Source organism: Xenia sp. Carnegie-2017, unplaced genomic scaffold (assembly GCF_021976095.1).
Source record: "Xenia sp. Carnegie-2017 unplaced genomic scaffold, XeniaSp_v1 HiC_scaffold_22, whole genome shotgun sequence".
NCBI classification, from domain to species: Eukaryota; Metazoa; Cnidaria; class Anthozoa; order Malacalcyonacea; family Xeniidae; genus Xenia; species Xenia sp. Carnegie-2017.
Genome location: NW_025813485.1, coordinates 16356038 through 16369792, shown reverse-complemented (window position 1 = coordinate 16369792; position 13755 = coordinate 16356038). Strand labels below are relative to the sequence as shown.

The 13755-nt window shown below is 33.1% G+C and overlaps 3 protein-coding genes across 3 annotated transcripts; 1 reads left to right on the top strand and 2 right to left on the bottom strand.

Moving 5' to 3' along the window:
- Positions 1 to 333: 333 nt before the first annotated feature.
- On the bottom strand, positions 334 to 1932 carry LOC124446549 (telomerase RNA component interacting RNase-like). Its single transcript, XM_046997390.1, has 4 exons — positions 1847 to 1932; positions 1525 to 1761; positions 1294 to 1383; positions 334 to 745 (listed from the first exon to the last, which is right to left on the bottom strand). Exons 2-4 carry the CDS (start codon positions 1702 to 1704, stop codon positions 614 to 616), a joined length of 402 nt encoding a protein of 133 aa, XP_046853346.1. The 5' UTR covers positions 1705 to 1761; positions 1847 to 1932; the 3' UTR covers positions 334 to 613.
- LOC124446548 (prostaglandin reductase 1-like) lies at positions 1893 to 8313 on the bottom strand. The gene is given in 10 exon segments (XM_046997388.1): positions 1893 to 2252; positions 2453 to 2571; positions 2666 to 2771; positions 2854 to 3020; positions 3023 to 3126; positions 3575 to 3736; positions 4439 to 4498; positions 4569 to 4614; positions 6821 to 7071; positions 8170 to 8313. Coding segments are annotated over 9 exon segments (978 nt in total). The 5' UTR covers positions 6924 to 7071; positions 8170 to 8313; the 3' UTR covers positions 1893 to 2141.
- A 193-nt stretch (positions 8314 to 8506) lies between these two features.
- Positions 8507 to 11412, top strand: LOC124446817 (prostaglandin reductase 1-like). Its single transcript, XM_046997699.1, has 8 exons — positions 8507 to 8823; positions 9366 to 9411; positions 9499 to 9561; positions 9627 to 9788; positions 10397 to 10670; positions 10746 to 10851; positions 10964 to 11082; positions 11185 to 11412. Exons 1-8 carry the CDS (start codon positions 8721 to 8723, stop codon positions 11293 to 11295), a joined length of 984 nt encoding a protein of 327 aa, XP_046853655.1. The 5' UTR covers positions 8507 to 8720; the 3' UTR covers positions 11296 to 11412.
- The last annotated feature ends 2343 nt before the right edge of the window (positions 11413 to 13755 follow it).

Below are 13755 nucleotides of genomic sequence, written 5' to 3'. Positions count from 1 at the left end.
ATCAATTTTGGTAACTTGACTCTGACCATAGTATAGGAATATACAGTTGGGCCACTTCGCTCTGCACTGGCTGCGTTTGCCATATCGTCAATCCTATTGGTCACACAATGCAATTTACTGGCTGCCAATATGTTAATCACATGCATAATAAGATATGCGTGGCACGAAAAAATTCAATGGAGTGGCTCTACTGTATGTTCTCTATACTGTGGTTTGACTGATACGACAACTTTCTGATATGCAAAGTCAATTTTGGGTTGTTATGATAAATTTATAGCCTTAACCTTACCTAAATAGTTTCAAGCTTGTACAGTTATTGAAAATTAATCTCAGTTTCGATTCAATACTACTTTGGTGTCTGTATTAGGCAATACATAAATACAAATCATTGTTTCAATAAACAGTAGATCCATTTTTCTTGCTATTCTGTACCACCTTATTCTGTGTCAACAGAGTTCTCCAACAAAAACTCCATGATACCATAACATTCTATTTTTCAGTAGAAAGTTCTATACTAGTTTACATAATATAATAGAAATTACAGAGTGAAGTTTGTCAAAAAATCACAACTTGACATTACAATTAACTTGCTTTTCATATAATGAAAATAACATCATTTTACTAATGGTCTATTTCGTTCTGAATCATCTGTACATGACATTTCTTTGTATTTTTTGACTTCTTCCATGTAAGCTTTCCATGCGTTTGATTTTTCATCAGTTTGTTCTTCTGGGTTTTCATCTTCCTGCAAAAGACAACAAACATGGGTGATTTACAACCCTGATTAAAAAGTTTACTCTCAATTCAAGTAGGTATGTGCACAATATTAAAAAGTGTAATGAAATTTCTCACTCAAACATATGATTACTTTTAAACATACTATACTGGTAAATGTATAATTGAGGAAATGAAAATAACCCACATCAATATGATAATGATAAATATTATTTTTAAATACATCATTGCAATTTTAAGATGAAGAACTGTCAAAAATGGCTCTTCAACTATATTAAAGTTGAAGACTGAGTCTTCAACTTGATTAAAGAATACCCATCCACTCACTACCCACTCCTATAATATGCCTTGTTCTTAATATTTAGTTCTTTATATTGACCACTAAATGATACTAGACAAATAACAATTGTCAACTAAATGATCTTTTAGTTTAACTTTAATGTTATGTTTTACTATGTATGCAGTATCCTCAAATTTTTAAGGGTGCCTTTAAAAATGGACGGGTATTATATAATCGCTCTAAATCCTCACACATGATATGTATCAAATCTTTCTCACCTTTTTTTTATCTTTTTCTTGTTTTTTCTTCTTCGCATTCAGTTGTTTCGAACATCCTGGCATTCTTCCTACAGGGATTTTTCGCTTTCCCTAAAGTCAGATTCACTAACATCTGTTAGATTCAATCAATCCATCAAACAGTATGTTACCTGGAACTGCTGTTCGTCATTTCTTATTCTTTTCTTTCCATAATTTTGGTACAATGCAGAGTGTCAAAATTTTAACTCACACCTGTAACAATAAATTGGCTGTTTTTCGCTTGTCTGATTCAATTTTACGAGGAGGCTCTTGCTTTTTACTAGCGTCTTCTTCTTGCTGTTTCAATTTCTGTTTATAAACTTCCATAAAACTACCGTCATTCTCAAATGAATTCAACATACAGCGTGAACTCGAATCTTCGTCCGACGCCATATTGGTTTATTGCAACGTCACCGAACGAGCCTTGAGCGAGCGAGCGAGACAGCAAGACTGTTTCGGTTCATTGAATTATAAGATTTTTAGTTCTATGATAAGCTCCGAAATCATATTACGGTCAATATTGTCGATGACACACCTTGCATTTTTACTTTTATGCCATGAACAGTCAAATGGTACGACAATTTCTAGTACTAGAGTCTCGTCAAACATACTAAGCTGTTTTAATTAAACTGCAGATTAGTACAAGGCAAAAAATGGAATTTCATTAGATTTGTTAGTAATGAATATATAGCTAGCCATTTCGGCAGAAATAAAAAAATAAGATGGAAGTTTATTGCCATATTATTGTTGACAATCCTTGAATAAATCAATGTTTACGTAAATATCACAATCATTAGTAAAGACCAGTAATAGTATACATATAACATAGTCTAAACCATAACAACAGCTTTCCCAAAGTTTCCGCCTGTAAACAACTCAACAAATGCTTTTGGAAGATTTTCAAATCCTTTTGTGACATGTTCTTTGACCTTTATTTTACCCTAAAAAACATCACAAACAAATGTTAGACTATTTTTCATGCCTATTTTCACATTTTTAATTCGTCATTGAGTAATTGCTTAGAAAAAGAACAGCTTCCTGTTTTAATTTTAATTAAGTCGAGGTAAGTTATGTTTGTTTTCAGCTGGAAAAATTTAAGTTTGACAGAGTACTTCATAATCATTTATTAAAGTCTCATAACCTCTTTGATCCACTTGACCAATTCTACACTTCTTGCTGACCATTCTGACTGACACGTAAAAATATTGAAGGCTTGAATTTTTACTACGCTCTTAATCATCTGCCATAAAAACTCTTCAACTGTAAAAAAAATTTAAAAAATTGAGCGAAAAAAGCTGACAATGATTAACATGATGGAGGCAATAATCAGAAACTTCAGTATTAGATAACGTACTAAGTACAGGCTCGTTGGTGTTATATGTAGAAACAGATCCAACTACTGCTACACGACCAAACTGTTTCATCAATTTTATTATCTTTGAAAAGCCTGGACCACCCACCTAATTATAAAAAATATCTAGTTAAAGGTATATTTGTGCATTGTCGTTTCAAAGATTTGAAATGAAGTAAACTAGAACAAACATTTTCAAAAAACATATCAATTCCATCAGGACAAAGTTTCTTAAGTTCATCTTCAACTGATGTTACAGTCTTGTAATTAAATGCTTCATCAAAACCTAGACTTTTAAGAAAAGCAACTTTTTCATCTGAACCAGCACTACCAATAACACGACATCCTTTAATCTTGCAATTTGACCAACAATTGAACCAACTGCTCCAGCTGCACTGTTAACATAAAGTGTTTCACCTTCTTTTGGTTCGAGGACATTCATTAAACAAATATATGCAGTTAATCTATAACAAAAATATTCGTGATACAAAACCACTGCTGGTTAGTTCTGTTTAACTTTCACACTATGAACGTTCGTTTCTGTATATCTATACGTAATTTATGTAATGATTAATCATTATAAACCAAATATTTTTGAGATTTCTGCTCATTCCATTTATATGTGTCTATACATAACAGCATTTTAAATCTATACAATGTGCTTTTTCTGAAGAAAAAACTTTACTAATCAAACTGCTTTTAAAAGCAAAAATATTCAAGAATGAGAGTTGCAATTTATTTTCATCAACCCTTGACTGATTCACCACCTACAATCTAGAATAAACGCTCGTAAAATTGTTTTAAGACTGTCGCCGGATTGAATAAAAAATGCGTTTCCTTACTTCATACTTATGAAAACGCTAGAGGCTTATGAACAAAAGTTATCACAAATTTCTTTGTGTTAATTTATACCCTGGCATCCCAGCTGCTCCAAGACCAACAGAGGTAGGAAGATCTTGAAGAAAATCCATTTTTGTTAATTTCTTGCCAGATATGACTGCATGAGACCTACAATCCATGGGACCAACTACACGAGTTCCATTTGGAAAGCAGCTATCTTTACTCTGTATAACACTAAAGAGCATGAAGAGTACTTTAGTAACAATGAAATAAGCAAGAAAGTGTTATGCTGTGCACAATATGATTTTTTAAGTTCACATTTTTTATAACACAGACAGCTACCAAAGGAGCTTTTATTTTCGCATCATATGAGCCTGAGGTCACGTTTTGTGGATCTGGATTGACATATGTTATAAAAATGCTTGTAACTGCTTAAACAACTATAATGAATGCAATCTTCATTGATGATGATTTTTACAAATGAGGTCGAGTGGTCACCCAAATTTTAACATGTTACAACGTAGCCAGTGTCAGTCTGCAGGTTTGGGTTCCCGATTCGCAATTTTCATTAAAAATTTCATTAGAAATCGATTGTTATTGTGAGTAAGCACTGCATGTGTCACTGGTTGCTATATTGTAACATACAAGTTAACGTCACTGGTTGCTATATTGTAACATACAAGTTAACCACGTGTAAGCTACGTCACTGGTTGTTATGTTGTAATATACAAGTTAACCATGTGTAAGCTACATCATTGGTTGTTATGTTGTAATATACAAGTTAACCACGTGTAAGCTACATCACTGGTTGCTATATTGTAACACACAAGTTAACCACGTGTAAGCTACGTCACTGGTTCTTACGTAGTAACCATTGGTTGTTACACACGAATAAACTTTATGCATATAAATCATTAAGAGATAATTCATACTTACTGTCCAGCTACAAAAAAATTCGTCAAAACATCCCCTTCTTTTAAGGCATCAGCAAATGGTCTGAAAAATATGAAATAAATACGATAAACCTTATAATGTCTAAAATTCAATAAATTTGTAGCTATTTCACCTCATGTAAGGATCCAAGCTGAGACATTCTACTTCAACTAGAACTTCTATATATAGAAACAATACATGATCATTATTCACAATAACAACAGTCTGATAGTTTATCAAATTTTTAACTTAAAACATGAGCAAACCTTATCTGACGCAGCTACATATATCGCACTCAAAAACATTGTTCATTTTTGATAAAAGCAAGTAAGAAAAATAGGGAAAAATTACACTATGAAAATACTGCTATATTACTAGACCAGACTGCAGTGGAGCCAGGTGCCACTTCTGTGTATATATTTATCTATTTCCAGGCTTTAAATATAAAGCAAATTATAACTTTTTATGTGTTTGCAGAAGGTGTTCAGTGGCGTAACTTGGGTATCAAGATTGGTGGGGGTGTAGGGAGTCAACTTGTACAACAAAAGGGCGTGGCATTAATTTTTCCGACCAAAGAGCGTGGTGAAGTTGTCTATATGAATACAGCATTATACAGCATGTATCGACGATTTTAAGGGCTTTTATTGTGTTTTTGCCATCATGCTATGCAAATAGTTTAAAAGATTTTAAACAAATTGGCAACATAATTGGAAAATTTAATCTTCGAGCATTTTGGGAGCTCAAGATCGATGATTATTGTCGTGAATGTGACATTAAAAAAACTAGTGCGAGAGCCCATATGTGATGTCATTAATGCATTAATGCAATTTATTCATAATCTCCTGAAAAGCAGAGCATTTTTTCATTACACACATATGTGACAGCTTGTCTTGTGGATGTAAAAAAATGCGTCATATAGACATAACAAGATGCTGTTATTGAACATGAAAACTGAAGCAGTAAACGTAACTTTGTCTCTATTGAACGTTATCAATGCATTATTGGAATTGCTATCATTCCAATGATTGCCTTTTTTGACCAGCAAATGTTGTTATAGCAAAAACAATGTTTTATATAAAATTGTTTTGAAATTTTTGTCATTAATGTTTGACCTTACACTTTGCTGAAAAATTTAGTGCTTCATAAAAAAATCATAATATATATTTTTTGGGAGTGAGCCACCCCTCATCAACCCTTCCAGGATTTATGCCTGTCGGAACTTAAGTAAATAAGTAAAAGATAATTGTTTGATACTAGGAACTAATGAAACAATGGAAATAGGAACTTATGTTAAACTTATGTCACAACGTTACAACAAGTACTAACGAACATAAAGGACAAAGAACAACCCAACGAACGACAAGGTGCAGTTTACAAAATAAACTGCTCCGACTGCCACGCCTCCTATATCGGGGAAACAGGCAGGAACTTAAACATAAGACTTACTGAACACAAACGAGCTACTAAGAAACAAGACAAAACAAATCACATTGCCGAACATCACCGAATCACAAAGCACAACACTGACTGGGACTATAGACAACGGCTTACACAAGTACACAATTGACACCCACACATTTCCTGTACACACAATACAATGACGTAAGAACCATATAACAAATACGGCTAACCTGACGTTCTCCTCGTTTGACTCAGAAGATGACTACCGCTAAGGTTGTCGAAACGTCAGTTAACAACAACAAAAACAGTCCTTCTCCAACCTAGACTATACCAACCTGGACGATCTACATTTACAAACATTTATTAGCTATGACACGTTGAAAGTCAGGGTTCTTCTGTCGCTGCTGTGAATGTAAAAGCTTGAAATGTTTAAGATTATCCGCGATGTGGAATAGCTATATTGAGTAAAATTGAGAATTGTGTGTCATCTGCGCGTACAGTAGAATAGTATACAGTCCCAAAAACGAATCGGCAGACGCATAACTGATTTGTGCTAACGCGCAAAGGAGAAAATTGCTACAACGCCTCTGATTGTGTTTAAGAAATGTGTGAGTTATTCAAGCCTTTAGACTGTTTAATATGAGGAATATATGCGTTGCAAGGTGTTTTCAAGGTGCTGTCTTTCAAGTACACTTCAAATCAACTCCAACTGAATACATAATCAATATGTCTTATTGTTGTCAGGTGTTTTGTGGATGCAAACGTTAGAGCGTCGCGAGCGAGAATTTGAAGTGTCTTCACAAAAATGTTTTGACTAGCTGAAATTTTAAATGAATGGGAGGACAGCAGTATTCCCTACAGCCTGCATGATTTAGAGCCATACTCCCTTATTTGAAGCTGTTTAACGCATCCTAATAAACCTGTTTACTGAAGTAAAGTAAACAATTACTAGTGCTTCACAAAGGCATTTTAAATATAACATACCTCCATCGTTAAGGGCAGGTAATTCTTCTTCAACAAGTTCCAAGTCACTCACTGTTGGCAGTTTATGGAACTTGTGAGCGTAAATATATTTCTTTCCTTTCATGTTATAAGGTATTGTATATTATAAGATAGATGAAATGACTCAACGTCACCGTTTAAAAAAAATAAGGAAAATTAGCAGGACCACTTCACTCTGTTCGCTGGGCAACTCACTGATGCATATTTAAAGATAACTGGTCTTTTCATCGTTCCTATTGGTCAAAAATGCATGCATTAAGTACTTTGGTAAAAAACTATGGTGATCAAGTGGATAACGCATTCATGTATAAAATATAGTAATTGAAGACGGAAGTTGGCTCATCTGATTATGACCTTCGTGGGGGGTATCGGTCCACTTTACTATACTTTTGTATTACAAGTATTACTTTTGTATTACTTTTGTATTACACAGTTTTGCGTTTTTATTTGCTCTATAAACTTTTGATTCGAGCAAAATTTTTGTGAAAGGGACAGAACAACCGGCAAAGATATTTTAATCCTAAAAAGTTTGTCTTCTTGGCTTTATATGGCAGAAAATTGAGATGGTACAAGGTCGACCTGCATTGTTTTGAAACAAACTGGAGATTATATGATGATGCTGCTTCTTAAAAAATGTAGAAATATTACAGAATCCTACTACTGCTACCAAAATTTCATCTGCAATGACGTTTATGGAAGATTGCTGTTAAGATATGCTCTCCTATTCTTCCTGTAATTAGTAAATAATTAAGTCAAGTGTAACTAACTAAATGATTATTTTAAGAGATACTCATGTGCAATAATCACAATATTTTTTATAGTTCCTAATAGCTATCCGTTGATTGTAAATTAACCATATTTAGTAAAGAAACAAATATATCCATACGTAATATCTTGTATAAATAGAAGTAGTTTAACCATTTTTAAGATAGATCGTAGACCATAACAGTTATCTGTAATATCTCTATTTGTTGGTGTAAGTCAATATGTACTAAAGAAGGTAGATGGCTACATCACAAAACCTAACAATTGCTACAAATTTACTTATTTAACAACACTTTGTTATTCACATCGCTAATATCATAATAATTTCAAATTACGTCTTTATTATATCAGTGAAGAAACAAAACAAATCGACATAGTAAAATAATCAGAAAAACATTTTGATGAACAATAGTAAGTTGAAAACGGTATCATCAAACTCTACGAGATGTACATCATCAAAATATGCGAATTAAAGTACCTCTGTTGTCATTAAGCGAAGCAAAGTTTTCAACCAGTTCCTATGTGAACAACTTCAATATCGATGAATATGTTGAAGATATGAATACCTTTGTTCTTACTTTGTTGTAAATTTGTAATTTAAGTATTCATCTTCTAAAAATGCTTCGCACGGCTGAAATTGTCATCGTCACCTTCAACTTTCAAATTTCAATACAACTTGCCATCTTATTTTTCAGTCGTTATAAAGCCAAAAAAACAGAGCTTCAGGGTTGAAACTCTCTACCGGTTTTCCTCTACATGTCATAAAAATTTTGCCGTAATCAGAAGTTTGTAAAGGAATAAAAACGCGAAAACTGTGTTTTTGTAATACAAAAATATAGCAAATTATCGATCTTCCGGCTTCAATTTTCGCAAGAGATGCGTTATCCAGTCTAATATACATATCAGTGGGTTGTATGTGGTACAGTGGTACATGCCCAACCGTCATGGAACTGGAGTATGGACTGTGGAATGTTGACTGTAAAATAGTTTTATCATAAACCGGGACAGTAGATCCTTCTTTATTTCAAGGGAATTGGGGGAGAGTGAAACTTAACTATTTCAATCTCAAAGCTTGTCCTAAAACGTTTTCAATTTTATCTAGTGTAAATTTTAAAACATGAAAGGAAAGAAATATATTTACGCTCACAAGTTTGAAGGACTTCCCAAACTGACTGATTTGGAACTTGTCGAAGAAGAATTACCTCCTCTCAAAGATGGAGGTATGCCGTATGTACCATAGAAACAACTGTTTTGATAGTTATCATTATTTCATATTCGATCTACATGTAATTTTGTGCACGTACATTTGTTGATTCATTTATAAATTTTAATTGGCGACACGCGTAGCTTATCCCAAACCTTTGTAATTTTTATTGCCTTTCTAAAACAGTGCCAAAATGTAAAATGTTTTATCTTTGCTTTCCATACTCAGAATGCCAAAATGTCGGATGCATTTCAAATTATATATATTTCACTATAAACATACAAATATTGCTGTCATTGCAGTGGTACCCATTCACACCTTCTCATCATTTATGGCAGAATATGAACTCAGTAAATTTGCTTAGCAGGACTATTTAGGTTTGATAGTAATGCCACTGGACTAATGCATGACAGCATAAAGACTTTCTGTATGGAAATGAGCTTTTACTCTCCAGCTTTAAGTTAATTTATGAGAATAATTTACTCACTGTAAAATGCAATGCTAATCTAGCTTATTCTTCATTTTCAATATATGATTCATGTTATGCTATTTATGTAGATGTTTTGGTGAAAGTTCAATGTCTTAGCCTGGATCCTTACATGAGGTAAAAAATACTCTTATGAAATGTAAATTTTATATATTTGTTTATTGTTAATTGCTGTCATTTATTTATAAAATGATGATAATTTAGGCCTTATGCTGTTGAGAATTTAAAAGAAGGCGATGTAATGATGAATTTCTTTGTTGCTGGACAGTAGGTGTTAAAGATTTTTCATTTTCTGTGTAAATTCATGTCTACCTTTATTACATATGTTTTAGCGTGATTGACAGCAAACATGAATCCTTTTCAAATGGCACTCTTGTGTGTGGGCCTTTTGGTTGGACAACTCATGCAGTCATACAAGGAAAGAATCTTACAAAAATGGATTATCTTCAAGATCTTTCTGCATCTGCTGGCCTTGGAGCAGCAGGGATGCCTGGGTAAGCATATGCAACATGTAGACACCAAATAACATGGTTACAAAATGTTGAAGATGCCTGTATTTTTTATATCAGTATGAAACAGTCAACACTTACTGAGAATTTTTCATTTATCAATTATATGGCTTGGATATATATACCTCCTCTTTGTTTTGTAGGTTCTAGCCCGGTTGTTTTAAACTTGGCGAAATCTTATGTGAAGAATAATTGACACCATAAAATAGTACAGTGCTCTCGTAGCTATCAGCACTGTATTTGTAGCTCCCATATTTAACACATTCTACATTTAGGATTAGCCCTTGATGCTGATAACATATTTGGTATCTTCTCAACTATGGTGCTATTCTAAACCATGCAAACTAGTGAATCATGTTTTGTTACATCTTGGAAAATTCCCAGAGGCATATTTACATCGCAAAACAAAATGAAAATTTAATGAATTAAATTTAATAGTCAGCTCATGTTGTCCATGTTTTAACATTGTCCTTTGGAGTTTTTACTGACAGCTTACCTAAAACAAACAAATTTCATGTCGTTATTATGTCCATAGTCAGGTTGGTGTACTCCAAATAAAAAATAACATTGAAACAATACTTACTCTTTCTTAGTTTAACAGCCTATTTTGGAGTTTTGAATGTCCTCGAACCAAAAGAAGGTGAAACACTTTATGTTAACAGTGCAGCTGGAGCAGTTGGTTCAATTGTTGGTCAAATTGCAAAAATTAAAGGATGTCGTGTTATTGGTAGTGCTGGTTCAGATGAAAAAGTTGCTTTTCTTAAAAGTCTAGGTTTTGATGAAGCATTTAATTACAAGACTGTAACATCAGTTGAAGATGAACTTAAGAAACTTTGTCCTGATGGAATTGATATGTTTTTTGAAAATGTTAGTTTTATCATTTGTGATTAGGAAACCATGCAGTCGATTTAGATAGTTTTAAGATTCATTTATAACATTCAGGTTGGTGGCCCAGAATTCTCCAAGGTGATAAAGCTGTTGAGAATGGATGGTAGAGCAGCAGTTTGTGGAGCTATTTCACAATACAACTCTACAGAACCTGTTTTTAGTATGAAGATTTAAGTATTTTTAAATATCAGTAAACAAAATGATAATTTTATAACAAGTTATCTTTTCAAACAATCAAGCGATTGTCTTTCTTTTCTTAAATCTTTTTACAGTTGAAGAGTTTATGATGCCTCTTATTAAGAATCGCATAAAAATTCAAGGTCTGCACGTCCACAAATATTTTGAGGAATGGCCTTCAGGAAGAATTGAACTTGTTAAATGGATAAAGGAGGTGAGTCATCGATAGAGAAATATTGCTACGGATCTTTGTATTGCTAGCTGGCTTTTCACAAACTGAGCAATTGACAATCGCCTCGAAAATTATGTATTTCAGGGTAAAATCAAGATAAAAGAACATGTTACGAAAGGATTTGAAAATCTTCCAAAAGCATTTATTGAGTTGTTTACAGGCGGAAACTTTGGGAAAGCTGTTGTTATGGTTTAGAATATATACTGCATATGGAATTGATGTCTACAATAATTTAATGATTTTTTAGAATTGGTAACAATGAATTAAATAGAAACCGATGGTTTAAATAAATAGGATATTTTTTTGCATGAATTTCTATAGTATTTTTTTTATGAGCATATAATATGAAGATGTGTTGAAAAATTAGGAATTTTTTTGACGTAAAGAATGATGCGAGGTTTTCATTGTCGGAGGTTTTTAGATTTTAATAATCTTCTCCTCTTACAAGCTACCCCTCGTGACTTTCACATTTTCCTGCATCTGCAATATGGACATGCAATCCATGACGTGCATCGTTGTTATGAAACTTTCAGATGACTCTTGAGCGCAAATTGTGTGTAGCAAAATCGGTCACTTTTCATAAAGATATTGAAACGCCTGTGCAAGGGCTATGTCAATGTTTTTTTGTGGGTAGTCTGTATAAAATAAACTGAGTGAATCGAACTGTGACTAACAATCGTGTCGTACATTAGATATTTTGTTTTACGTTCGTATTATTGAAGGAGTTTTTTAGCTTTCTAGTGATATGTTGTTGATTTCATGACAATCAGCAGAAATGATCGAGTCCCACGTACGGTGTTACACAAAAAATTACAAGTCAAAGTTGCTTTTTTCCCTCATTGGGAATGGTGAATACTATCAGTTTAAGATTGTTTAGCGTATGAATCATGAATTATGATATAATACATGGAAAAACCCGTTGTTTTATATAAAGCAAAAACGATAAAACTCGTGTGGTGATCGATCTCGTGTTTACGCTGATCTGCTCTCGACTTCTCGCAAATATCTCCTCGGTTTGCATAAGCCTGTGCAAACCCAGTAAACATCTCTTATTTCTCCATTGTCTCAACTGGAAGTGAAACCTTTTAACTGCACTCAATTCCCAGCGGCGGAAAAATGGAATTTAAATTTTATTCTAAGGGAACTCGATTAAATCTGATTATATTATAATGTAATGAAAAAAATAATTGGAAAGCTAAAGAGCTAAATTACAATGTAAGCGTTAAACACAGTATCAAGTGCAACATTAAATATTTATGTTCGGTTCACTTTTTTGTACACACTTTATAACATTTGAAATTCCTTTCTGCTACGCTTCCCCCATGTACGTACCTATTTTTTCCACTTTGCAACTTGAAAAATACAGGTACGTACGTACAAGTGGGTGGCCTTGCCAATATTATAATACTTATGCTAGGTTTTGTCCTACAAATCTAATATATATATACAATCATAAGTATTATAGCTAGATGCTACCTAAACTACATGAAGTAAAAACGTGAATCATATCAAAAATAACTGACTATAATGAACAGAAATCAGCACTGTATTAAACAAAAGTTTCCATAAAATTCAACATCCTCCACAACCACCCAACCTCCAAGAATGAACCAATAGTAAGAAAATTTATATTTATTTGAAATACTTAATGCATGTTTTGAGAACTTGGTTCTCATTTCAATGCAGTCTTAACTTAACTTAAGCACACTTTGTATTACATATGCAGGATTTTACTTTAATTACAAAATGTGCTAAGATTATCAAGTGAAATGAAATTTGGTGCAAAAGTATTCCAAAATAGGTGGCAGAAGTCTATTTTGGAATACGTGGACGTTTTTGAATAACTTCCTCCTAAATTAGAGAGCGAGGGAACTCTCTAACTTAGTTAGAAATTGCAAATACTCAATTATGTACATTTTTGTGTATTAGTGTGTTTAGATACAATTTTCTGTGGATATTCATACTTTTGGCAAAATCAAAACCTTCAATTGATCATCTGCAAACACTGAGTTGAAGTGAAAGATTTTGTCTTTCTAAAATATGTTTTCTTTAAATGATAGTACTTAGTCTAAATACGAGTAAAATAATCGGTTACACTTACCGTAAGAAACGTTAAATGACCATGATAAGGCAACGTGTACGCCGTTCTAAAATAGACACAAGCAACAAAATTTTTAAATTTAATGAATGATGGAAACACTTACAGCCCTGAATACCACTTCTTGCATCGTCTTGTCCTCCGCATCTAAAAGATACTAAACATCAAGTTAGTGGTTTGACGAAACAAACAAACAAACGAAGAAACAAACAAACACATACCGCAGTGCTAATCTCCAACTGTTGCCATGTGAGAAAAACTGTAATCGAATAATAATAAAATACAATGATAAACTGTTGAAGTTCATGTATTTCGTAAAACCAGTGTTTGCAGAAGATCTGTTAAAATTTTTGTCGAAACTCGTATTACAATGATTGGCAAAAAACAGCTGTAAACTGCAAATATTTACAGCGAAGGCTTACTTTGATGTCAACATGAAATTGCTGTCTGATATTTGAAATAACTTTATCAGAAAATGTTCGTTTTCACTCTGTTTTAACTGCAATAAAACACTGCTATAACATCCCTCAATGTTATAACAATGCCAGTCATAAATA